Raw genomic sequence first — 26,289 nt, 5'->3', positions numbered from 1 at the left:
AGTGTGACCTTCAGGACTAATTCAGACCTACATTCTGGGGGCTGGACTGGGGCAGTTTTGAATGGTAAGCAGCATCTACTAGCTTTGCTACGTTTATCTGTTTCCTTGGAAGGCCCCTGTTTTAACAAATATAATAATTATGAACTCTTTCATTTTTGCCTCTGTGGCAGGATAGAAACATTTTGGGGGGAAGAGGTGTGGCATCTTTTTAATATGTTTGTTTGCCCATGAGCCAACAGCATTCACTCATTTCTGATGTTAGAATTCTCCTTTTCCTCTGTGCCAAGTCCTTTACGTACATTTACATGTGATTTTTGCAGTAAGCCCATTTTACAGATAAGGTAGTAGAGGCTGGCAAGAATATTTTGAATTCCCGTTTCCTCTGGCATCTGGGGAAGGAGGAATCACACTTAATTTGTAGCAGGAAAAATTTCTGGCATGGCTTTTGTAAAATGTTAGATAAATTACCAAAAGTGGTTAAGAAATATTTCTTGAAAAGAAAAGCAGCAGAGATTTTTCTAAAAGAGTGAATGCTGAGATGAGCTTCCAGGAGGCAAAGCAGTTCTATGGCATCCCTGGATTAACTTTTGAGATATGACTATAATGAGCCTGGAAATATTACCTTCTAGAGCATAAAACACTTTAAAGATTCATTCTTCCCTCAGTCTGGAAGATATTTGGGGGAGGAGATGGTTTTTGTTCTAGGTAGTTCTTTATAATTTGAATCACTTCCCTCCAAAGAGATTACATTCTCCCAAGGAACCTGAATTGATCTCCCTCTTTGTCCGTCCTCTAAATGTCTGATTTTTGCCTCAGCCTAGGTTGGATTTACTGGCTATTTTTGCCCTTCTTGGACTAATGTTACAATTTTAAGAGTAGCTAGAGCTGTAGTCCTAGCTTCAGGGAGCCAGGTAGGAGGATTGCTGGAGCCCAGGACTTTAAATCCAGCCTGGGCAATGTAGTGAGACCATGACCTTTTTTTTTTTTTTTTTTTTTTTTTTTTTAAAAGAGTCTCACTGTTGCCTAGCCTAGAGTGCAGTGGCATGATCCTGGCTCACTGCAACCTCTGACTCCTGGGTTCAAGCAATTCTTGTGTCTTAGCCTCCGAAGTAGCTGGGATTACGGGTGCCAGCCACCACGCCTGGCTAATTTTTGTATTTTTAGTAGAGATAGGGTTTCACCATTACTCAAGTGATCTGCCCACCTCGGCCTCCTGAAGCGCTGGGATTACAGGTGTGAGCCACTGTGCCCAGCCACCTTGACTCAAAAAAAAAAAAAACAAAAAAAAAACCCAAAAGTGAGGAGGCTGAAGCCTCAGGAATAGGCCCATCATTTGGGGGTTGAGACAGGGGTCTTCCTGGACTTACTAAACATAGCTGGATGTGATAGGGTACATGGACAGCTTTGCAACTACAGTGTCGCAGAGATGGGCCTTGTGTACCAACAACTTACAGATCTCGAATTCCTTTCCTAACTGCTTCTAGCACTGTTGACTTTGGGCAAGTCAAGTCAAATTATGTACCCTTTATTTCTCATTTTAGAAATAGGGATATATATCAAGATAGGAGAATTAAAGGAGAAAGTAAAAACAATCTGCCTATACTTTTATGTGCTGAAAATGAAAGAAATTCATTCATATTATATAATCCTGTAATGGGCTGGGCGCAGTAGCTCATGCCTGTAATCCCAGCATTTGGGGAGGCTGAGGCAGGTGGATCACAAGGTCGGGAGTTTGAACCAGCCTGGCCAATATGGTAAAACCCCAGCTGTACTAAAAATACAAAAATTAGCCAGGGGTAGTGGTGCACTCCTCTAGTCCCAGCTACTCTGGAGGCTGAGGGAGGAGAATTACTTGAACCCAGGAGGTAAAGGTTGCAGTGAATCGAGATTGTGTCACTGTACTCCGGCCTAGGTGACAGCAAAACTCTGCCTCAAAATAAAATAAAATCCCGTAATGTCTGGAGTTTGTTGTTGTTGTTTTGTTTTTTGAGACTCTTTCTCTCTTACCATGCAGTGGTGTGATCATGGCTCGCTGCCTTGATCAGCCTTGACCTCCTAGGCTCAAGTGATCCTCCCATCCCAGCTTCCCAAGTAGCTGGGACTACAGTGTGCACCACCACACCTGGCTAATTAAAAGAATTTTTTTTGGTAGAAACAGGGTCTCATGTTGCCCAGGTTGATCTCAAACACCTGGACTCCAATGATCCTCTCACCTCAGCCTCTCAAAGTGCTGAGATTATGGGCATGAGCCACCACACCCAGCCTGAGTTGTGTTTTTTTTTTTTTTTTTGAGACAGAGTCTCACTCTGTCATCCAGGCTTGAGTGCAGTGGCACCATCTCAGCTCACTACAACCTCTTTCCTCTCAGGCTCAAGTGATTCTCCTGCCTCAGCCTCGTGAGTAACTGGGATTACAGGCATGTGCCATCACACCCGGCTAATTTTTGTATTTTTAGTAGAGGCAGGGTTTCACCATGTTGGCCAGCCTGGTCTCAAACTCCTGACCTCAGGTGATCTGCCCTCCCTGGCCTTCCACTGGGATTATATGCAGGAGCCACTGTGCCTGGCTCCATCCTGAGGTTTAAAAAATACTATAGAAAATAGTTTCTATAATTTATTCCCTGCCACCCCATCGTCTACTGCAAAATAGCTACATTGTATACAATTATTTTTTTTAATCACTACACCAAAAACTGCTTTGGTGAGGCAGAGGTACCTAACTAATATGCATTTCCTAAGCAGTGTAACTTTATTTTCAGTGACTCCTTCACCAGCCAAGCATAGAGCCAAGATGGACGATATTGTGGTTGTAGCTCAGGGCTCCCAGGCCTCACGGAATGTCAGCAACGATCCCGATGTCATCAAATTGCAAGAGATTCCAACCTTCCAGCCCCTTTTGAAAGGTAAAGGATTGTATTTTGTTTTATCTGAACTTGCTGGAGAGGTTCCTGTAGCCCTACTACTTTCTCCCTGCGTATCCATGCACCTTGCTCTCTCATCTCCTGCAGGTCTTTGCTTAAAATGGCATCTTCTCAGGGAAGCCTTTCTTGATTTCCCGAATTAAAATTGCAGCCCCTATCCCTACCTGTTTTCCTCTATAGCACTTAATTACCATTGACCTACTACAAATTTGTTTACTGTCTGTATTTCTCTGTTAGAATGTGAGCTCCATGATGGCTGGTATTTTCTCTTTTGCTCACTGTTGAATTCCTAGCACTTGAAATAGAACCTGGTTTAAGATAGGGACTAAGTAAGTGAATGAATGAGGTTGGAAATGGCCCTTCCCTGTTATATTCCCATGAAAAGATTTTCATTCTTGTGATCCAGTGGGTGGACTAATTCAGATCCATAGAGAAAATCTCCATCACTACTGATACACTTGTAATTAATCCTGGCAGCTTTTTTCTTTTTTTTTTGAGATGGAGTTTCACTCCTGCTACCCAGGCTGAATGCAATGGTGTGATCGCGGCTCACCACAACCTCTGCCTCCCGGATTCAAGGGATTCTCCTCTCAGCCTCCTGAGTAGCTGGGATTACAGGCATGCGCTGCCATACCCAGCTAATTCTAATTTTGTATTTTTAGTAGAGACAGGGTTTCTCCATGTTGGTCAGGCTTGAACTTCTGACCTCAGGTTATCCACCCGCCTTGGACTCCCAAAGTGCTGGGATTATAGGCATGAGCCACTGTGCCTGGCTGTTGGTGGCCAGCCTGGGCGACAGAGCAAGACTCCATCTCAAAAAAAAAAAAAAAAAAGCCAACATTAATGAAATTTCCATCTTTACATTTCCTTGTACAATCAGATTAAAAGACATAGATGGCTTTTATTTTTAGAAATTCGGAGTTGGACACTGTGTTCTATAATCCATCCCTTCTGGAGTTGCATGTAGTGCTGCTCACAACTCCACGACCAGAGTTTTCATGCCCGTTTCCTGTTATTTTCGTCCTCTCTTTCCCTAAACTCTTGTAGTCCTGGATGGGACCTTATGTGACCACCTCTTGTCTCCGCTTTAGGGAAATACTCAAAATATTAAGTAGAAGTTTGAAATATAGTTAATACTTTTCAGGGATTAGCTTTTTAGTCATTTGAAATATAACTGACCCTTGAACAACTTGGGGGTTAGGGGTATTCCCTTCCTAATCCTGCAGTAAAAAAATTTGCATATAGGCTGGGCATGGTGGCTCACACCTGTAATCCCAGCATTTTGGGAAGCTGAGGAGGGCTGATCACTTGAGGTCAGGAGTTCAACACCAGCTTGCTAATATGGTGAAACCCCGTTTCTACTAAAAATACAAAAAATTAGTTGGGCATGGTGGTGTGCACCTGTAATCCCAACTGCTTGGGAGGCTGAAGCAGGAGAATTGCTTGAGCCTGGGAGGTAGAGGTTGCAGTGAGCTGAGATCGAGACATTGCACTCCAGCTTGGGCAACAAGAGTGAATCTCCATCTCAAAAAAAAACCAAAAAAACAAACAAAAAATCTACCTATAACTTTGAACTTACCCAAAACTTAACTACTAATAGCCTTCTGTTTAGTAGAGGCCTTACTGAGCATAAACAGTTGATTAACACATCTTTTGTGTTATGTGTATTATAAACTGCATTATTACAATAAAGTAAACTAGAGAAAAGAAAATGTATTAGGAAAATTATAAGGAAGGCTGGGCGTGGTGGCTCATGCCTGTAATCCCAGTACTTTGGGAGGCCGAGGCGGGTGGATCACTTCAGGTCAGGAATTTGAGACCAGCCAGGCCACTATAGTGACACCCTGTCTCTACTAAAATTACAAAAATTAGCTGGGTGTGGCGGCGTGCACCTGTAGTCCCAGCTACTTGGGAGGCTGAGGCATGAGAATCGCTTGAGAGGTGTAGGTTGCAGTGAGCCCACATTGTGCTACTGCACTCCAGCCTAGGTGATGGAGCGAGACTTAGTCTAAAAAAAAAGAAAATTATAAGGAAGAAAAAGTATATTAACTATTCATTAGGTAGAAGTAGATCATCATAAAGGTCTTCATCATTGTCTTCATGCTGAGTTGGCCGAGAAGGAGGAAAAGGAGGGGCTGGTTTTGCTGTCTTAGGGATGGCAGAGGCAGAAGAGGATCTGCATATAAGTGGACCCATGTGGTTCAGACCCATGTTGTTCAAGGGTCAACTGTAATTCGTTTTATGATAATCACCAGTAGGGGAAATATCTAGGAGAAGACTTGGTGTTAAGGGAAGCTAACCTCAGATTTAAAGTCATCGCTGAAGGCTGGGCATGGGGGCTCACCCCTGTAATCCTAGCACTTCGGAAGGCCAAGGTGGTTGGATCACCTAAGCATAGGAGTTTGAGACTAGCCTGGCCAACATGGCACAACCCTGTCTCTACAAAAAAATACAAAAATTAGCTGGGCATGGTGTTTCACACCTGTAGTTCTAGCTACTCAGGAAGTTGAGGTGGGAGTATTGCTTGAGCCTGAGAGGTGGAGGTTGCAGTGAGCCAAGAGTGCATCACTGCACTCCAATCCAGGCAACAGAGTGAGACTCTGTCTCAAAATAATCACTGAGTGCCCTAAAAGTGAATAATTAGTGTGATGCAGTTAATTCAGTGCAATGCAACTGGACCTGGTTGCATTGATAAATGAGTTTTAACTGGGACTTTGCCACCAACTATTATGTTGTCCTGGTTTTGTTTTTCTACTTCTTTGAGCCTTGGTTATTAAGAACATTAAGAATAGGTGTGGGAAGGAGGAAGGTTAGTAAGGAGCAGGTTACAGGAAGAGGTTATCTGGAATTTGGTTAAGGAAGGTAGAGATAAGATCATGGCTCACTGCAGCCTCAGCCTCCTGGGCTTAAGTGATCCTCCCACCTCAGCTTCCAGAGTAGTTGGGACTACAGTGTGCACCACCGCACCCGGCTAATTAAAAGAAATATTTTTTTGTAGAGACAGGGTCTCACTACGTTACCCATGTTAGTCTCGAGCTCCAGACTCCTGTGCTCCTGCTACAGTGCTGAAACTATGGGCATGAGCCACTATGCCCTGCCGTGATTTAAAAAATACTACAGAAAGTAGTTTCTATAATTCATCCCTCCCCACCCCCACTTGATGAGAGTGGCATGAATCTAGAAGTGGCAACATGTGGCTGTGGCCAGACTATAGCAAACAAAAAGCCAGTGAGCATTTAAGGCAATGCTCATGTTTCACCTGTGAAGACGAAACATCTTGGGCTGTGATTAGGAGAGGCAAAGGGGAATAATATTGGGTGGAAATGATAGTATAATTATAACAATCATATCTTATTTCCCGCCCTCCCCGTACTTCTACATAATAGCTATTATTCTTTCCTTTTTTGGGGGGATAGAGTCTTGCTCTTGGCACCCAGGCTGGAGTGCAATGGCATGATGTTGGCTCACTGCAACCTCCGCCTCCTGGGTTTAAGTGATTCTCCTGCCTCAGTGTCCTGAGTAGCTGGAATTATAGGCCCCCACTACTATGCCCAGCTGATTTTTGTATTTTTAGTAGAGATGGGGTTTTGTTATGTTGGCCAGGCTGGTCTTGAACTCCTGACCTTGTGATCCGCCTGACTCGGCCTCCCAAAGTGCTGGATTTACAGGCGTGAGCCACCGTGCCCAGCCATTCTTTTCATTTTTATAGATTAAAATACTGAGGCCTAGAGAGCTTAAATTAATTGCCTCAAATCACATGGCTGTAAGCTATAGAACATTTTAAGATTGCATCAGGACGTAGAGTAAGACTTAGTTTCTGAATGTAGCAAAGCCCATTATAAAAATCACTAGGATGTACTGGGAACTTGCATGGTGGGTATGAGGTTGTTTGGGTTTTTAGGTGCAGCATTTGTTGCAGAGCCTCCTGCTACGACATTGTTCTGCCTGATAGTTAAAATCCTGCCCTCTGCCTGCTGGGCTGCTGCAGGGCCCACGATTCACTGTCGCCTTTATACTCTGATCTCTTTTTCTCCTTTCCCTGCTTTCAGGATGAGGCCATTCTTCAAAATAGTAAAAAGGCCACACAGTGAAGGCTGTACCCCCCAGGTTTGATTTCAGAAAGCTTTTATTCAAGTTAATGACAGTTTATTCTTTCAAAACAATATATTCAAGTATTACACAGAGTTCACTATTGTTTCATAATGTCATATGATGTAATGCTAATGCTGGTGGGTGATCTGCAGAGGCAGTGACTGGGCGAGTTTGGGGCTATTTGTATGACTGAGGTAATGTTTGCATTTTTAATAAGCAAGCAGATTCTTTCTTTGGCCTTAACCCTTTTGCATAAATATACCAGAGTATAATTTATGCTTCATAATCCAAATATCTGTTCTTTTTTTTTTTTTTTTTGGTCAAAGGGATTTCTGTTTTTCATAGCAATGTCTGAATTAGCAATTTATTTTTACATGTAAAGCATTTTATAGGAAATGAAAGATTAGAAAATTAGAAAGTAACCACAAATGGCCATGACAGAACACAAAGGCAAAATAGTAGATTTCATGTAAGTCAGCAAGATCCCAAGAAGTTAACAAACCCTATAAATTTCTTACTTAAAATTCAACCACTTATATTTTTGTATAAATATTATACATTCTATTGTATGTCATTCTATAGAAATATTTACAAGAGAAAGGTAATATTGTTGATGTTTTATATGTAAAAGTTACAAAAAATAATTATTCTATTCTAAGTAGATGAATATATGTGTATTTACACACACGTGTGCATGTGACATCCTTTGTAAGTGAGCTACCATTTTTGTTACTGACCTTGGGTACAACATAGGAGACTGTCTTGCTACCTAAGGAAGGGACTGTCCTTGGTACTAGTAAGGATAATCAAACATACAGTGTAGATAATGAAGTTATACTCGGCAGCTTTGTTGGGAGTTTGGTGTTTGGTTGTTAAGAACATGATGCATGGCTGGGCGCGGTGGCTCAAGCTTGTAATCCCAGCACTTTGGGAGGCCGAGGCGGGTGGATCACAAGGTCGAGAGATCGAGACCATCCTGGTCAACATGGTGAAACCCCGTCTCTACTAAAAATACAAAAAATTAGCTGGGCATGGTGGCGCGTGCCTGTAATCCCAGCTACTCAGGAGCCTGAGGCAGGAGAATTGCCTGAACCCAGGAGGTGGAGGTTGCGGTGAGCCGAGATCATGCCATTGCACTCCAGCCTGGGTAACAAGAGCGAAACTCCATCTCAAAAAAAAAAAAAAAAAAAAAGAACATGATGCATATGAAGCAGATTTTGATAATTAAGAAGAGCTTAGGGCTTTTCTTAGTGGAGGGAAATCTCATGAAACAGCAGTGCAAGCTTTCAAATCACACACATTGAGAATTAGAGCTTGAAAGTGTAGCTAGGGAAGAATGAAGCAATGGAAAAAGAGTGATAAGGAGGGCATGATGGAGCTAATTTCAAATGACCAGTTTCTTCACATCCTTCTATCATCCGGACCAGTAAGTCTTTGCATTCATTGGACATCTGCCTCTATCAGCTGTCAGTCCTTATCATTGCATTGGAAAATGGCAGCCAAAGGAGGGGACAAGAGCATGGATCATAATCAGAGCCACGGTCTTCTCTGAGTGGCTTAAAGGTAATCTCTAAACCCAGGGGTGATCCTAAGTATGTTTTCCCCCAAATACTGTATTTGAAAGATTGATGACTTATTTCTGATTACTTTATATTTGTAATAGCTCTGCAGTTAAGCTTTTAAACATGGCTATTCAGAGAAATGTGAGTTGTGTATAAAAACAAAAACAGAAATAAATGTGGCTGTTTACCAGTATTGTGTCAGCCTTACTCAGCAGAGTGGGAGGTACCAGGTGAATGGTTACTTTCAACCGACTGAGAAAGTGAAGTCTCACCAGAACACCCCATGAATCTCTGTATGCCTGCATCCATTCTTGTTTCTTTCCCTTAAATCTCAGAGAAAGTATCCATGCCTTTCTCTGAAACTTAATGCCATTCTGTTTTACTCTTTTCATTTGCTGGGACTTTGCTCCTGTTCTTTTTGTTGTTGTTGTTGAGCAACTAGCTTAGTGGACCTTTTTCTTCTTGTTCAGATATATGGCACTTCCCGTCTTAGAAACAGAAAAGACAAATGCTTCCAATTTGGTCACCCTCCTGGCTACCATGCTTTCTCTTTTCTCATTTCTGCTGCCAAACTTACTGACTCCATGGCTGCTACATGCTGTCCCTACCTCCTTGATACCTCTGCCCTTCAGGAAGTTCTTGTGAACAGGCTCTCATGCATCATTTCATCCATATTTGCTTCTTTGGAGGATTACTAGTGTTTTCTTTTCATGCCTGAGGTTTTTTTCTCAGTCCATATCCTCCTCCTCTTTTCCATATTTAACATAGGTTTCTATCCCACTTATTAAAACTCCCTTCCTTTAGCTTCTGATACCTCTTGCCCATTGGTATTCTGGTGTTTTTTTTTTTTTCTTTTTTCTTTTTTTTTTTTTTTTTTAGTCTACTCATTAGCCTCTATTCCTTTCTGCACAGCATTTTGTCTAGTGCTTTTTTTACCAAGATTCTAAAGAGCCTTGAGTATTCTGAAATACAGTTATCAAGATGATCATAAGACTCTGTCATCAGCCGGGCGCGGTGGCTCAAGCCTGTAATCCCAGCACTTTGGGAGGCCGAGGCGGGTGGATCCGAGGTCAAGAGATCGAGACCATCCTAGTCAACATGGTGAAACCCCGTCTCTACTAGAAATACAAAAAATTAGCTGGACATGGTGGCGCATGCGTGTAATCCCAGCTACTCAGGAGGCTGAGGCAGGAGAATTGCCTGAACCCAGGAGGCGGAGGTTGCGGTGAGCCGAGATCGCGCCATTGCACTCCAGCCTGCGTAACAAGAGCGAAACTCCGTCTCAAAAAAAAAAAAAAAAAAAAAGACTCTGTCATCAACTTCAACTTTTTTTTCTTTCTTTTTTTTCTCCTGAGATGGAGTCTTGATCAGTTACCCAGGCTGGAGTGCAGTGGCACGATCATAGCTCACTGCAGCCTTGACCTCCCGGGCTCAAGTGATCTTTCTACCTCAGCCTTGCAAGGAGCTGGGGACCACAGATGGCTAATTTTTTTTTTAATTTAGAGACAGGGTGTCAATTTGTTGTCCAGGCTGGCCTCAAGCTCCGGGGCTCAAGCAGACCTCCTGCCCTGGCCTCTCAGAGGACTGAGATTATAGGTGTTAGCCACTGCACCTGGCCAGCTTCAACTTCTTGCTCTGTTTGTCCATGCAGTCAAGTATTGTTACTTTAAATTCAGTATGTTCAATCTTCCACCTGTGTATTATGTATTTATTCATTTTATTTATTCAACAAACACTGGATCTTATTGGGCGAGTAATGTACACTTGAAAAGAATGTGTTCTGTGGTTAATGGGTGTGGTGTTCTATAAATATCAATTAGGTCTAGAAATGGTGATGTTCAAATCTTATGTGTCCATATTGATTTATTTCATTAGTTTGATTACTTAATGAAAGAGAGGCATTCAAATATCCAGCCATTTTTGTTAATTTGTCTATTCCATGTATTCTGTTGGTTTCTAGTTTGTGTGTTTTGAAAGTCTATTATTAGGCATATACACATTAATTATATTGATCCTTCCATCTTTATGAAAATGTCCTATGTATGTGTTACCCTTGTCTCGTAGTCATTTGTCTTATAATCACTATAGCCACTCCAGCTTTCTTACACTTACTATTGGCATGGTATGCCTTTTACTATTCTTTTCTTATTTTTATCTATGTCTTTGTATTTAAAGGGCATCTCTTGTAGACAGCATAGAGGAGGGTCTTGCTTTTGTATCTAGGCCGATAGTGTGCCTTTTAATTGGTGTGTAAATTGATACGGTTAGATTTAGGTCTCCCATTTTGCTCTTCATTTTCTATTTGTGCTGTGTGCATTTGGTTACTTTTATACTCCTTTCCTGCCTCCTTTGAAGATCAATTGCATTTTTTTTTTTTTTAGTACATACTCCATTTTAGTTTATTTTTTGGCTTTTTAAGTTGTACTCCTTTGCATTTTTTTTTTTTTAGTGGTTGCTCTAGAGGTTACAATAGTCTTAATTTATCATAGTTCATTCAGAATTACTATTGTATCACTTCAGGTAAAATGTAAGAACCTTTCAATGGTGTGATTTCATTCACCCCCTCCTTTTTTTTTTTGAGAAAAAGTCTTGCTCTGTGACCCCCACAGGAGTGCACTGGCACAATCACAGCAACTCACTACAACCTCTGCCTCTCTGGTTCAAGCGATTCTTGTGCCTCAGCCTCCTGAGTAGCTGGGATACAGGTGTGCATCACCATGCCTGGCTAATTTTTTTATTTTTAGTAGAGATGGAGTTTCACCATGTTGGTCAGGCTGGTCTCGAACTTCTGATCTCAGGTGATCTGCCTGCCTTGGCCTCCCAAAATGCTGGGATTACAGGCATAAGGCACTATGCCTGGCCCACCCTCACTTCTTTGTGCTATTGCTTTCATGTATATTACATCTACATACATTAGAAATCCCATAGTGGTTTTACACACACACACACACACACACACACACACACACACACGTACATATTTGTTTTAAACAATAATACATCTTTTGAAGAGATTACAAGAAGAAAATAACTATATATAGAATGTGATGTTTACGCACATACTTAACATTTCCAGAATTCCTAATCCCTTTCTCCAGTTTCCATTTGATGTCATTTATTTTTAGTTTGAAGGACTTCTTTTAGCGTATCTTGTAGTACAGGTCAGCTGGAAAAAAGTTCTGTTTTTATCTATCTGGAATTGTTTGTCTACTTTTGTTATAAAGCCATTTTTTGGTGCAATTACTAAGTTCTTGAAGATATATTGTGAGGCTCCATGAAATCTCGTTTTTAAATCTACCTTTATTTCATCAGTTATAATATCTGTTGATATTTCCTGCTTTAATTAGTTATGCTGTAATGGCTGCCAAATAGCTGTTTTCTAATTTTATCATTCTTTCTATATTTATTAGTTTATATTCTATTGCAAAGCGATTTTTCATCTCCCCGTTTATTAATTCATATCAGTGTGGAAGAGTCAACTCCTATTTTATCCAGTGAGTTGTGTATAATCTGTTATTATTTCTTTTTTTTTTTTTTTTTGAGACAGAGTCTCACTCTGTCCCCAGGTGCCAAGCTGGAGCACAGTGGCACAGTCTCGGCTCACTGCAACCTCTGCCTCCCGGGTTCAGGCAATTCTCCTGCCTCAGCCTCCTGAGTAGCTGGGACTACAGGCACGCGTCACCATGCCCAGCTAATTTTTTTGTATTTTTAGTAGAGACGGGGTTTCAACAGGTTGGCCAGGCTGGTCTCAATCTTTTGACCTCGTGATCCACCCGCCTCGGCCTCCCAAAGTGCTGGGATTACAGGCATGAGCCACCGCGCCTGGCCAATCTGTTATTATTTCTTTTCAATCTCAAAATGTTCCAAAATTGGCCAGTGACAGCATCTTCAGTCTAACTTACTGTGTCCTTTTAACATAGTCCCCTTATTGTTTGAAAATGTCTTTATTTTCTGGCACAATATAATGTTCCAAACTTACCTTGTTCTTCTATGGCCCCAGCTCTAGAATCAGGCATTTCTTAAAGGAACCCTGGTTCTTTTAGTGGAGGGTGGTATTTAGAATCCATTTCCAGACCTTCTCAAAAGATTTAGCTAGGGAATCCATAGATACACACCACACCTCTATGCCTGTGTTTGTTTTTATTTGTTGATATATTTGGCAACAGGATCTTGCCCTTTCACCTTGGCTGGAGTACAGTGGCACAATCATGGCTCACTGCAGCTGTGACCTCCTGGGCTCAAGGAGTCCTCCTACCTCAGGCTCCTAAGTGTCTAGGACTACAGGTGTGTGCTACCTCGCCCAACTAATTTTTTTGTATTTTTTGTAGAGGTGGGGTTTCCCAGTGTTGCCTACACTAGTCTCAAACTCCTGGGCACAAGCAGCCCACCCACCTCAGCCTCCCAAAGTGCTGGGATTATAGGCATGAGCCACCATGCCTGGCCTGTATTTTCTATATATTGAAAACGATGAGTTCATGTGAATGTGTTCTCTATGTTCTTTGATCCGTAGGTTTGTACTTATTTATTTATTTATTTATTGAGACAGAGTCTTGCTCTGTAGCCCAGGCTGGAGTGCAGTGGTGCTGATCTTGGCTCACTGCAACCTCTGCCTCCTGGGTCCTGGTTCAAGCAGTTCTCCTGCCTCAGCCTCCCAAGTAGCTGGGATTACAGGCATGTGCCACCATGCCCAGCTGATTTTTGTATTTTTAGTAGAGACAGGGTTTCACCATGTTGGCCAGGCTGGTCTTGAACTCCTGACCTCGTGATCCACCTGCCTAGGCCTCCCAAAGTGCTGGGATTACAAGCGTAAGTCACTGCACCAGGCCAGTTTGTACATTTAATCTAATACTTCGGTCATTATGTCTTCCAATATTTTTCTGCTCCCACCTCCTGCTTTTTGTGGGACTCCGATTCTGTGTTAGGTCACTTGCTGTTTTCTCACAGGACACTGACACACCTTTTGATTTTCATTTTTAGTCTTTTCCTTTCTGTTTTTACTTTGGATAATTTTTACTGCTGTGTTTCCATGTTTAGTGGTCTTTTTTTTTTTCCGTCATGACTGTTCTGCTTTTAATCTCATCCAAGGTGTTTTTAATTTCAGAAGCTATGCTTTAGAATCTCCTCCTTGAATGTTTTTTGCTTCTTTGCTTATAATAATGCTTATGTTTTCCTGTACTCTTTAAACATATGAGTACATTTATTTTTTTTATTTTATATATTTATTTTGAGATGGAGTTTCTCTCTTGTTGCCCAGGCCGGAGTGCAATGACATGATCTCAGCTCACTGCAACCTCCACCTCCTGGGTTCAAGGGATTCTCATACCTTAGCCTCCTGAGTAGCTGGGATTAAGGCGCCCACCACCATGCCCAGCTAATTTCTGTATTTTTAGTAGAGACGGAGTTTTTCCATGTTGGCCGGGCCGGTCTCAAACTCCTGACCTCACTTGGCCTCCCAAAGTGTTGGGATTAGAGTGCATTAATGTTTATTTATTTTTTTTTTGAGATGGAGTCTCACTCCACAGCCCAGGCTGTAGTACGGTGGTGCGATCTCAGCTCACTGCAACTTTCCCCAGGTCCTGGTTTAAGCAATTCTCCTTCCTCAGCCTCCCAAGTGGCTGGGATTTACAGGCACGAGCCACCATGCCCAGCTAATTTTTGTATTTTTTAGAGACAGGATTTTGCTCTGTTGCCCTGGCTAGAGTGCAGTGGCACCATCATGGCTCACTGCAGCCTCAACGCCCCAGGGCTTAAGCGATCCACCTGCTTCAGTCCACCAAAGTGTTGGGATTACAGGCACGTACCACCATACCCAACCCGGATTTTATTTTCTTCCTTTAAGGATACCAGACTTTATTCTAGCATATGCCTATGGTTAAGATACTTATTAAGTTACCTGTAGTCATTTGGACTCTTCCCATGCTTTCTTTTAAATATCGTTAGGGCTTATCTAGTGCAGTCTTTGTCTAGTTTAATTTAGCCTCACTACTAACGTGACAGCCTTCTGAGTACTCTACTTGTTTTTAATCCATATTTTTCTGTCCAATACCACTTTTTCCATTTTTCTTAAGAGTCTCGTGCCAGCAGCCTTTAATTAGACATTCATTTCTGCAACATATGGATAAACACCTGCTAAGTGCCTGGTATGGTCTGACAGTACAGACACAAAAAAATAGAAGACATAGTTGCTGCCCTTTAGGACCTTATTGTTTTGTGAACAATTAAGACAGGTAGATACTCATAATAAAATCATATTAGTAATACTGACCGTGTATCCCAAAGAGTAGGTAAACATGGAGGAGATAATTATTAATTTGGCCTGGGAATTTCAGGCAGGCTTCCCAGAGGAAGTAACATTGAGCCGAACTTTGAGGGATGAGTAGGAGGTAGCCACATAAAGAAGGCAGGATTGCAGAAGTAATTTTTTTTTTTTTTTTTTGAGACTAAGTCTCACTCTGTTGCCCAGGCTGGAGTACAGTGGCAGTGGCGCAATCTTGGCTCACTGCAACCTCTGCCTCCTGGGTTCAAGCAGTTCTCTGCCTTAACCTCCCGAGTAGCTGGGATTACAGGTGTCTGCCACCATGCCCGGCTAATTTTTGTATTTTTACTAGAGACAGGGTTTCACTATCTTGGCCAGGCTGATCTTGAACTCTTGACCTTGTGATCCACCCACCTCAGGCTCCCAAAGTGTTGGGATTACAGGTGTGAGCCACCGTGCCTGGCAAAGGGTATTCTTAGTTTAAAACTCACATATATATATATATATATATATATATATATATATATATATATTTTTTTTTTTTTTTTTTTTTTTTTTGAGATGGAGTTTCGCCCTTGTTACCCAGGCTGGAGTGCAATGGCGCGATCTCGGCTCACCACAACCTCCGCCTCCTGGGCTCAGGCAATTCTCCTGCCTCAGCCTCCTAAGTAGCTGGGATTACAGGCACGTGCCACCATGCCCAGCTAATTTTTTGCACTTTTAGTAGAGACGGGGTTTCACCATGTTGACCAGGATGGTCTCGATCTCTCGACCTCGTGATCCACCCGCCTCGGCCTCCCAAAGTGGTGGGATTACAGGCTTGAGCCACTGCGCCCGGCCTTCTATATATATTTTAAAAGATATAATTAAAAGATTCTGGCCAGGCACAGTGGCTCGTACCTCTAATCCCAGCACTTTGGGAGGTCAGGGTGGGAGAGTTTCTTGAACCCAGGAGTTCGAGAAACCAGTCTTGAACCCAGCCTGAACAACATGATGAGACCCTGTCTCTGCTACACACAAAAAAAAGTTTAGCTGGGTGTGGTGGTGCTCGCTTGTACTCCCAGCTACTTGGGAGGCCGAGGCCAGAGGATTGCTTGAGCCTAGAAGATCGACTTGTGTTCCTCACACTGTACTCCAGCCTCAGTGGCAAATGAGTCCCTGTCACCAAAAAAAGATGCCAAAAAAAATTCTTAACCAGTTGGGTTTTGTAACTCATGCCTGTAATCCCAGCCCTTTGGGAGGCTGAGGTGGGTAGATCTGTTGAGGTCGGGAATTTGAGACCAGCCCGACCAACGTGGTGAAACCCCATTTCCACTAAAAACAAAAAGTTAGCTGGGTGTGGTGGTGCACCCCTGTAATCTCAGCTACCCAGGAGGCTGAGGGTGGGAGGATCTCACCTCAGAGGTTGCAGTGAGACAGAAGTTGCAGTAAGCCGAGATTGCACCACTGCATCCAGTCTAGGTGACAGAGCAAGACTGTCTCAAAAAGAAAAAAAAAAAACATAACCAGATTTATATTTGAGATGTACTGCTTTAATTTTCTTTTCTTTTCTTTTCTTTTTTTTTTTTTTTTGAGATGTAGTCTCTGTCACCCAGGCTGGAGGGCAGTGGCACCATCTTAGTTTACTGCAACCTCTGCCTCCTGGGTTCAAGCAATTCTCCTGCTGTAGCCTCCCAAGTAGCTGGGATTACAGGCGCCTGCCACCATGCCTGGCTTTTTTTTTTTTTTTTTCATAGAGTCGGCATTCGCCATGTTGTCCAGGCTGGTCTTGAACCCCTGACCTCAGGTGATCCACCCACCTTGGCCTCCCAAAGTGCTGGAATTACAGGCGTAAACCACCACACCCGGCCTGTAGAGGACTCTTAAAACTGTCACATTTGGCCTGGTGCAGTGGCTCATGCCTATAATCCTTGCACTTTGAAAAGCTGAGACAGGAGGATTGCTTGAGGCCAGGAGTTTGAGACCAGCCTGGGCAACATAGTGAGACCTAATTTCTACAAAAAATTGAAAAATTAGCTGGACATGGTGGCACATGCCAGTAGTCCTGTAGTCCCAGCTACTTAGGAGGCTGAGGTGGGAATCCCTCTTGAGTCCAGGAGTTTGAGGCTACAGTGAGCTACAGTCACACCACGGCATGCCAGCATGGACAACAGAGTGAGACCCTGTCTCTAAAATAACAATAACAACAACATAGTCATAGGTATTTAATGATGCTTAAATATTTTTTCCACCAAAATTCAGTTTCACAGAAAGCCAGTGAAATGCAAAGTGAGATTTTAAAGAATTAGTTTGGATTGATAATCATTTACTTCTCCAAACAGATGAAAATCATCAAGAAGAGTTTGTAATCATGATTTTTTTTTTTTTTTTTTTTTTTTTTTTTTTTTTTTTGAGACAGAGTCTCGCCCTGTCACCCAGGCTGGAGTGCAATGGTGCAATCTCAGCTCACTGCAACCTCCGCCTCCTGGGTTCAAACAATTCTCCTGCCCCAGCCTCCCGAGTAGCTGGGATTACAGGCGCCCGCCACCAACCATGCCCAGCTAATTTTTGTATTTTTAGTGGAGACAGAGTTTCACCATGTTGGCCAGGCTGGTCTCAAACTCCTGACCTCGTGATCTGCTGTCTTGGCCTCCCAAGTGCTGGGATTACAGGCATGAGCCACCACATCCAGTGTGCAATCGTTTCTAAACATTTTTAGCAGTGTATGAAAGTGTCAGTAAGTAAATATTTATGAACAAAAAGTCTTGGATTTGCAGGATTTTTGGAACAGTTGACAATCGGGGTTGCTTTGCTCTTCTGTCTTTTTAAATTGAGGGCTTTTCTTTAACTTTTAAAGTATCAGTCTCTTTTATTTCAGTAAACCTCCTGTTGTATCAAAATTAATTTTTACCAATGATAAGAGAAGGATAAAGTAAATTCAACAGAGAGTTAGCAGTTATATAGGCCAAAGGCAAAGTAATAAATATCATAGGTCTTTCTCATATTTTGCCATTTTTAAAGTAAGATGGCCTCCCTTTAGTGTAGTAATTAAATTTATAGCAGTCCTGTGTTTAACAACACTTTTGCCACTAGATGTCACTATACTAAAACAATTGTTAAGCTCCTTGAAACTGCTGCAACCTGGTGCAATCTTTCCAAAGGCTTTTGGTTAATAAGGTTTCTTCTGTAGCACCTGGATTTCTCATAAAACTAAGTCATAGCTTGCTCCAAGCACAAGCTGGTTGGAAAATATACATGTTCTGTGACACGTTAGTAATCTAGAATTACTTATTTTAGTGTTTATCAGGACAGGAAAGGAAAAAAAAAACTTGCTACCATGGGAAACTTCTTAGTGACCTTAATGTTTTGGAGAGAAAACTGTTTTCAGTTTATCACTGTACTCAGAGAAGCAATGATCACACCCCAGATTTCTCAAAAGTTTGGATTTTAATCCTCTTTTTTTTTTTTTCGAGACAGTCTCGCTCTGTCGCCAGGCACCAAGCTGGAGTGCAATGGCTCGATCTCGGCTCACTGCAGCCTCCGCCTCCCAGGCTCAAGCAATTCTTCTGCTTTAGCCTCTTGAGTAGCTGGGACAACAGGTATGCACGACCATGTCCAGATAATTTTGTGTATTTTTAGTAGAGACATGGTTTCGCCCTGTTGGCCAGGCTGGTCTCAAACTCCTGACCTCAGCTGATCCGTTCACCTTGGCCTCCCAAAGTGCTGAGTTTATAGGCATGAGCCAAGAGTTGGGATTTTGCCTTAAACACCTCGAATTTCTTATGGTCCAGCGTAAAGCTTGGCATTTAATTCAGTAAATGCAATTAAGCATTGGGGTAGTAGACTAGATGTCATGGGGGAAAAGTTAGCTCACAGGTCCTCTACTCTCAAGAAGTCTCATTTGGGAGACAACACATGCCCACAGCACAGGCTATTATATGTAAACCAAATGAGTAGTGCATTCACTAGCTTCTATAGGATTTCAGGAGATGAGTAGCTCTTGAGAGTTAGCGGCAGTGGATTAAAGGTGTCCTTAAGATAAAGTATATTTAGATATGAAAAGGTAGGACAGTTACAAGTGAGGAAAACAATGAGCCAAGGTTTAAGGATAGGAAAATGCCGGCAGTAAAGATTTAGAAAAATAAAAACTCAAGTGCCCTGAATTTAAAGCATACACTTGGGTTTAATATTTTTTAAACCCAATTGGAGGGGGCATGGAAGGATACTGGTGTGGAAAAATAATATGTTACATGATACTTTGTAATATACAGAACACTAGCACTTGAAGAACAATGAATCAAAGATGATTGCTCTTTGATTTTAAAATACTTCTGTTTTAAAGTCTATTATAGGCCCGGCACGGTGGCTCACGCCTGTAATTCCAGCACTTTGGAAGGCTGAGGCGGCAGATCACCTGAGGTTGGGAGTTTGAGACTAGGCTGGCTAGCGTGGTGAAACCCTGTCTCTACTAAAAATACAAAAAATAGCCAGCCATGGTGGCACACACCTGTGATCCCAGCTACTTGGGAGGCTGAGGCAAGAGAATCACTTGAACTTGGGAGGCAGAGGTCACACTGAGCCAAGGTCGCACCACTGCCCTCCAGCCTAGGCAACAGAATGAGACTCCATCTCAAAAATAAATTAAAAAGTCTATTACAAACACTTTTATTTAAAAGAGAGACCATAGGCACTGGGCTTAGTATTAGTACCTGGTACTTAATAAACCTTCAGTAAATGATTCTTGTTGATAGTAATATTAAATCAGGAAAAAATATAGGCATTGTACAAAATAATTAACCAGTTTTCTTCATAAGAGTCAAGGTCTTGAAAGACAAGGAACAGTTGAAGAATTGTCACAGATTTAAGGAGACTGAGGCATACAGTGTAGGTCCTGGAATGAAAAAGAATGTTAGTAGGAAAAAAGGGCACATTTGAATAGTTGTGTCGTTTAGTTGATTATATTGTTTCGGTGGTAATTTCCTGGTTTTGATCATTGTATTGTAGTTACCTACTATGTTAAGAGGTTTAAAAATACAATTTTGTTTTAGAAAAGATTACAATTCTGTCTTCAAACTAAATTGTCTACTGAGAGGTCAGATGTCAGCAGAAAGAGTTTAGAATCTCCTACCCTGTAGAACTTTTAAGATCCTCTGAAGCCCACTAAGCAATCCACTAGGATGGCTTAAGGCAAGAGTAGGTTCCCCTGAAGACAGAGAAGTAGAACCTCTGAGGTGTTCCCTTGATTAGTCTTTGGCATAATGGAGTGTTGGAGCTAGTTTGATTGTCTGTCCACACCATTAAAACTTTTATATCAGCAGTAGGGCTGTTTTTGCCTTTGTGTGTTCACTGGAGTAGCGGTTTTAATTTCCTTTAAGAACTTGTCCTTTGCATTCACAACTTGGCAAGTTGGTGCAAGAGGCCTAACTTCTAGCCTATCTCAGCTTTGAACATGTCTCTCTAACTCTAGCTTTTGATCTAAAATGAGAGATGTGTAATTCTTCCTTTTACTTGATCACATAAAGACCATTGTAGGATAATTAATTGGCCTAATTTCAGTATTGTTGTATTTCGGGGAGTAGGTCCAAGGAGAGGGAGAGAGGTGGGGAAATGGTTGGTCCATGGAGCTGTCAGAACACATGTAACATTTCTCAATTTAAGTTTGCTGTTTTTGTATGGGTGTGGTTTGTGGTGCCCAAAATGATTACAATAGTGACATCACTGATCACAGATCTCTGTGACAGATATCATAATAATGAAAATTTTGAAATATTGCAAGAATTACCAAAATGTGACAAGCATGAAGTGAGCACCCTGCCACAAATCTTCAATTTGTTAAAAAAACAAAAAAACAAAAAAACACACACACACAGTATCTGTGATGCACAATTTAAAAAAAAATTGAAAGGGCCGGGCGCGGTGGCTCAAGCCTGTAATCCCAGCACTTTGGGAGGCCGAGGCGGGTGGATCACGAGGTCGAGAGATCAAGACCAACCTGGTCAACATGGTGAAACCCCGTCTCTACTAAAAATACAAAAAAAATTGCCGGGCGCGGTGGCTCAAGCCTGTAATCCCAGCACTTTGGGAGGCCGAGGCGGGTGGATCACGAGGTCGAGAGATCGAGACCAACCTGGTCAACATGGTGAAACCCCGTCTCTACTAAAAATACAAAAAATTAGCTGGGCATGGTGGTGCGTGCCTGTAATCCCAGCTACTCAGGAGGCTGAGGCAGGAGAATTGCCTGAACCCAGGAGGCGGAGGTCGCGGTGAGCCGAGATCGCGCCATTGCACTCCAGCCTGGGTAACAAGAGCGAAACTCCGTCTCAAAAAAAAAAAAAAAAAAAAAATTGAAGTAGAATAAAATGAAGTGTATGCCTGTGTATGGAAGATGGCTTGATCTAATCAGAGATGAAAAGAGATGACTTAGGATGATATCAAAATGATTTCCAGTTTGCAGTTAATTCTGCTCCCAGTCTCCAGTCCTAGGCAACCACAGGTCAGTTTTTCTGGACATTTCATCTAAATGGAATCATACAATACATACTCTTTTGAGGCTGACTTCCGGGTTTTGCCTGTTATGTATAATGCTGCTGTGAACCTTTGTGATCGTGTGTTCATGTGAATGTGTTTTTATTTCTTTTGGGTAGATTCATAGAAGTAGAATTGGTAGGTTGTATGGTAACCCTGTGTTTACTTTTATGTAACTGCCAAACTTTTTTCAAAATTTGTACCATTTTACATTCCTTCCATCAATGTATGAGAATTCACTATTCGCTTTATTTCTGATTATAGCCATCAGAGTGGTTGTGTAGTGATATCTCATTATGGTTTTCATTTACATTTCTCTAATGATGTTGAGATTATTTTTGTGTGCTTATTAGTGAAATACTTGTTCACATCTCTTATACATTTTTTAAATTGGGTTTTTTACTTACATTGTTTTTTTTTTTTTTTTTTTTTTTTTTTGAGGTGGAGTTTTGCTCTTGTTACCCAGGTTGGAGTGCAATGGTGCGATCTCGGCTCACCGCAACCTCCGCCTCCTGGGTTCAGCCAATTCTCCTGCCTCAGTCTCCTGAGTAGCTGGGATTACAGGCACGCACCACCATGCCCAGATAATTTTTTGTATTTTTTTAGTAGAGACGGGGTTTCACCATATTGACCAGGATGGTCTCAATCTCTTGACCTTGTGATCCACCCGCCTCAGCCTCCCAAAGTGCTGGGATTGCAGGCTTGAGCCACCGCGCCCAGCTTAACTTATATTGTATTATGACAAGCTTTTTATTCTGGATACAATCTCTTTATCAGATATGTGATTTGCAGTATTTTCTCCCAGTCCGTGACTTTTTTTTTTTTTTTTTTTGAGACGGACTTTTGCTGTGTCAGCCAGGCTGGAGTATGATGTTGCGGTCTCAGCTTGCTGCAACCTCTGCCTCCTGGGTTCAAGCAATTCTCCTGCCTCATATTCCCAAGTAGTTGGGATTACAGGCATCTCTGCCACCATGCCTGGCTAATTTTTGTATCTTTAGTAGAGACAGGATTTCCCGGTGTTGGCCAGGCTGGTCTGGAACTCCTGGCCTGGCTGATATTTTTTGAAGTACAACACTTTTAATTTTGATGGAGTTCAGTGTATCAGCATTTTTAATAAAGATTTCTCCTACAAGTTTTACAGTTTTAGTGATTGCATTTAAGTCTGTGGTCCTTTTCGGATTCCTTTTTGTGTACTGTGTAAAGGTCTTAGTTCATTTTGCTTTGTTTGTTTGCTTGTGGTATTGAGTTGACCTTTGTACCATTTGTTGAAAAGATTGTGCTTTCCCTTCTTGAATTATCTTGGCACATTTAAAAAATGATCGTAAATGTAAGGGTTTATTTCTGAAATCTTAGGTATGTTCCATTGATCCGTCCGTCCTCTTTTTAATTTCATGGATAGTACTTATGGTGTTGTATTTAAAAAGTCATTTTACATTTAGGTCTGTGATCCATTTTGAGTTAATTTTTGTGAAAGGTGTAAACCATATGTACTTTTAAAGACTAGTTAGCAGTCATTGGGTAGAGGGTTTTATATATGTCAGTTATGTTGGTTGATAGTGTTTTTTGAATTTTGTATATTCTTACGGATTTTGTGTTTAGTTTTATCAATTGAGAGTACGGTACTGAATTACTAACCTGTTTTATTGAATCGTGTATTGTTCCTTAGGAGTCTGTCAGTTTTTCCTTCATTTGTTTTTTTATAGCTGGCATGGATACATTTAGGTTTATTATGCCTTCATGATATAATAACTTTGATCATTATGAAATGCCATTCTCAATACTCTGTTTTTATGTCTACTTCATGTAATATTAATAGAGCCGTTTGTGTTAGTCCACTTTGAGTTGCTGTAAAGGAATACCCATGGCTGGGTAATTTATAAAGAAGAGAGGTTTATTTGGTTCATGGTTCTGCAAGCTGTATAAGAAGCATGGCGCCAGCATCTGCTTTTAGAGAGGTCCTTAGAAAACATTCAAACATAGAGGAACGGGAAGGAGGAGAGCAGACATATCACATGGTAAGAGTGAGGGGCAGAGGTGGGGGGGATGTCACACTCCTTTAAACAACCAGCTCTCACATGAACTAATAGAGACAGATTTGCTCAGTACCACAGGGATGCAACAAGCCATTCTTGAGGGATCTGCTCCTATGACTCGTCTCTCAGTAGACCCCACCTCCAACATTAGGGGCCACATTTTTTTTTTTTTTCCTTGAGACGGAGTCTTGCTGTGTCGCCAGGCTAGAGTGCACCCTCACGAAGTGGCTGAGGTGATTGCATTGCCTGTGGAACAGGGGAACTTTCCATACCTGCAGTGGGTGCACCAGGTCACAGAGTCAGTTTCTGACTCTAGCACAGTCCTGCCATGATGAACCCTGTTCTGCCATGATCCCCCATGATACTTCAATGTCTTCTGACTTCCAGGTGATGACTGGGCCCCCAATAAATCCTGTCTTGTCACAATCTGGGCTCACTGCAACCTCTGCCTCCTGGGTTCAAGCTGTTCTTCCTCCTCAGCCTCTGGAGTAGCTGGGACCACAGGCGAGTGCTACCACGCCTGGCTAATTTTTGTATTTTTAGTAGAGACAAGTTTCATCACACTGGCCAGGATGGTTTTGATCTCTTGACCTTGTGATCTGCTCACCTCGGCCTCCCAAAGTGCTGGGATCAGAGGCATGAGCCACTGTGCCTGGTGGGTTTGTATCTTTTTTTATTCGTTTACTTTTGACTCTTGTCTTTGAATTTAAGGTGTGTCTTTTGTAAATAGCATACAGTTGGATCTTGATGTTTTATTCAGTCTGACATTCTCTACCTTTTGATTGAGGTATAAAAACCATTCACTTTTAATGTAGTTATCAATCTGGTTAATTTGCCCTTTTGTTACTTATTTTCTATACATTCTAATCTATTTGCTTTCTCTGTTCCTCCTTGACTACCTCCTTTTATATAAAATACATGTTTTTAGTTTACTGTTTTAACTCTTCCGTTGATTTTTTTTAACTATGCATTTTTTTGGAGTTGTTTTCTTAGCAGTTGCTGTAGGGATTACATTGTACATGTTAATTTATCAGAGTCTACTTTAGATTAATGCTAACTTAATTCTGGTAAAATATATATGCTTTGCTTCATTGTAGCCTCATTCTTTCTCTTTTTTTGTGCTTATTATTCTCATACGTAATACCTGTATATATTTGTAAACCCAAAACACAGTGTCATAGTTACTACCTTAAGGATATTTATCTTAGAAGTTAAGAGAAGGTATGAATAAAAACATATTTGTAGAATCTTCTGTGTTAACTCACATACTGATGATTTTTGGTGTTCCCCAGTTCTTCCTGGGCTTCAGGACCCCAGTGGTTGTCACTTCCTTTCACCTTGAAAAGACTTTTGTTATTACTGAATGTTACAGGTTCACTAGCAGTAGATAGATTTTCTCAGTTTTTGTTTATCTAGGAATGTCTTTATCTTTTTTTTTTTTGAGGGATAAATTTGATTGAAATGGAATTTTTGGTTGACAAATTTTTTCCCCCAAGCACTTTATGTATGTCATTCCACTTTCTTCTAGCCGCCATTGTTTCAGATGAGTTGCTTTTCTCTTGCTCATTTCAGGATTTTTTTTTTCCTTTAGCTTTTCATAGTTTGTGATATGTCCAGGTTTTGATCTTGTTTATCCTACTTGGGTCCTGTGAGCTTCTTGAATGTGTGGATTAATATTTTTCATCAGATTTGCTAAGTTTGTCTCTTCTTTCCTTCTGGAATTCCATTATGCATGTGTTGGCAGGTTTGATATTGCACAGATCTCTAAGGGTCTGGTATTTTTCTTTAATATTTTCTCTTTGTCCTTTAGATTAGATAATTTCTATTTTCAGGTTCAGTGATTCTTTTTCCTGTCATTCCAAAATTGCTATTCAGTGGCTCTAGTAAATTTTTCATTTCCATTTTTATACTTTTCAACTCCAAGATTTGTTTGGTTCCTTATTTTATTTTAAAATTTTTATGTATTTATTTATTTGTTTGTTTTGTAGAGACAGAGTCTCATTATGTTGCCCAGTCTGGTCTTAAACTCCTGGGCTTAAGCAATCTGCTGACCTTGGCCTCCCAAAGTGCTGGGATTACAGGTGTGAGTCACTGTGCCTGGCCTATTATTTTAAAGTGTATATATAATTTCTGTCTCCTTATGGGGAATCCGAATTTGTAGATTCATTGCCATATTTTTCTTTACTTTTATTATGATTTTCTGTAGTTTTGTCAGCTTATATTGCTTTGAAATTTTCGTCTGCTTTATCTAATATCTTTGATACACAGGCGATTTCTATTGACTGCATTTTTTCCTGAGTATGAGAGACACTCTTGTTTCTTTGTATGTCTGGTAATTTTTTTGTTAAGAACTGGGCATTTCAGGTAATAGAGCAGCTGTGGATTCTTATCCTCCCCAAACTGTTTCTGTTACTTTTTTGTTTGTTCATTGCTCTTCGTTTGGTAACATGTTTGTCAAACCTGTGACATCTTTTTCTGGTGGTTTGCGGTTTGCGGCTATTAATGTCTCTACGTCTCCACTCCACACCCTCCTTTTTTTTTTTTTTTTTTTTTTTTTTTTTTGAGACGGAGTCTCACCCTTGTTACCCAGGCTGGAGTGCAATGGCGCGATCTCGGCTCACCGCAACCTCCGCCTCCTGGGTGCAGACAATTCTCCTGCCTCAGCCTCCTGAGTAGCTGGGATTACAGGCACGTGCCACCATGCCCAGCTAATGTTTTTGTATTCTTGGGAGAGATGGGGTTTCACCATGTTGACCAGGATGGTCTCGATCTCTCAACCTCGTGATCCACCCGCCTCGGCCTCCCAAAGTGCTGGGATTACAGGCTTGAGCCACCGCGCCCGGCCTACCCTCCTTTTTAAAAGACTACAATCACTTTATTATCGCTTAGATTTCTGTGGATCAGGGATTCTAGAAGGGCTCA

General features: G+C 41.5%; 1 protein-coding gene across 1 annotated transcript in view; it reads left to right on the top strand.

Annotated features, from left to right (window-relative positions):
- BORCS5 (BLOC-1 related complex subunit 5) overlaps positions 1-26,289 on the top strand; it is a 97,691-nt gene that overhangs the window by 1,247 nt on the left and 70,155 nt on the right. Inside the window, exon 2 of the mRNA XM_003934525.4 lies at positions 2,759-2,902. Coding sequence (XP_003934574.2) covers positions 2,759-2,902 — 144 coding nt within the window. The remainder of the gene's footprint in view (positions 1-2,758; positions 2,903-26,289) is intronic.

This window comes from Saimiri boliviensis, chromosome 7, assembly GCF_048565385.1.
Source record: "Saimiri boliviensis isolate mSaiBol1 chromosome 7, mSaiBol1.pri, whole genome shotgun sequence".
NCBI lineage: Eukaryota > Metazoa > Chordata > Mammalia > Primates > Cebidae > Saimiri > Saimiri boliviensis.
Note: the sequence above shows the minus strand (reverse complement) of the source record. Positions and strands in the feature narration are given on the sequence as shown.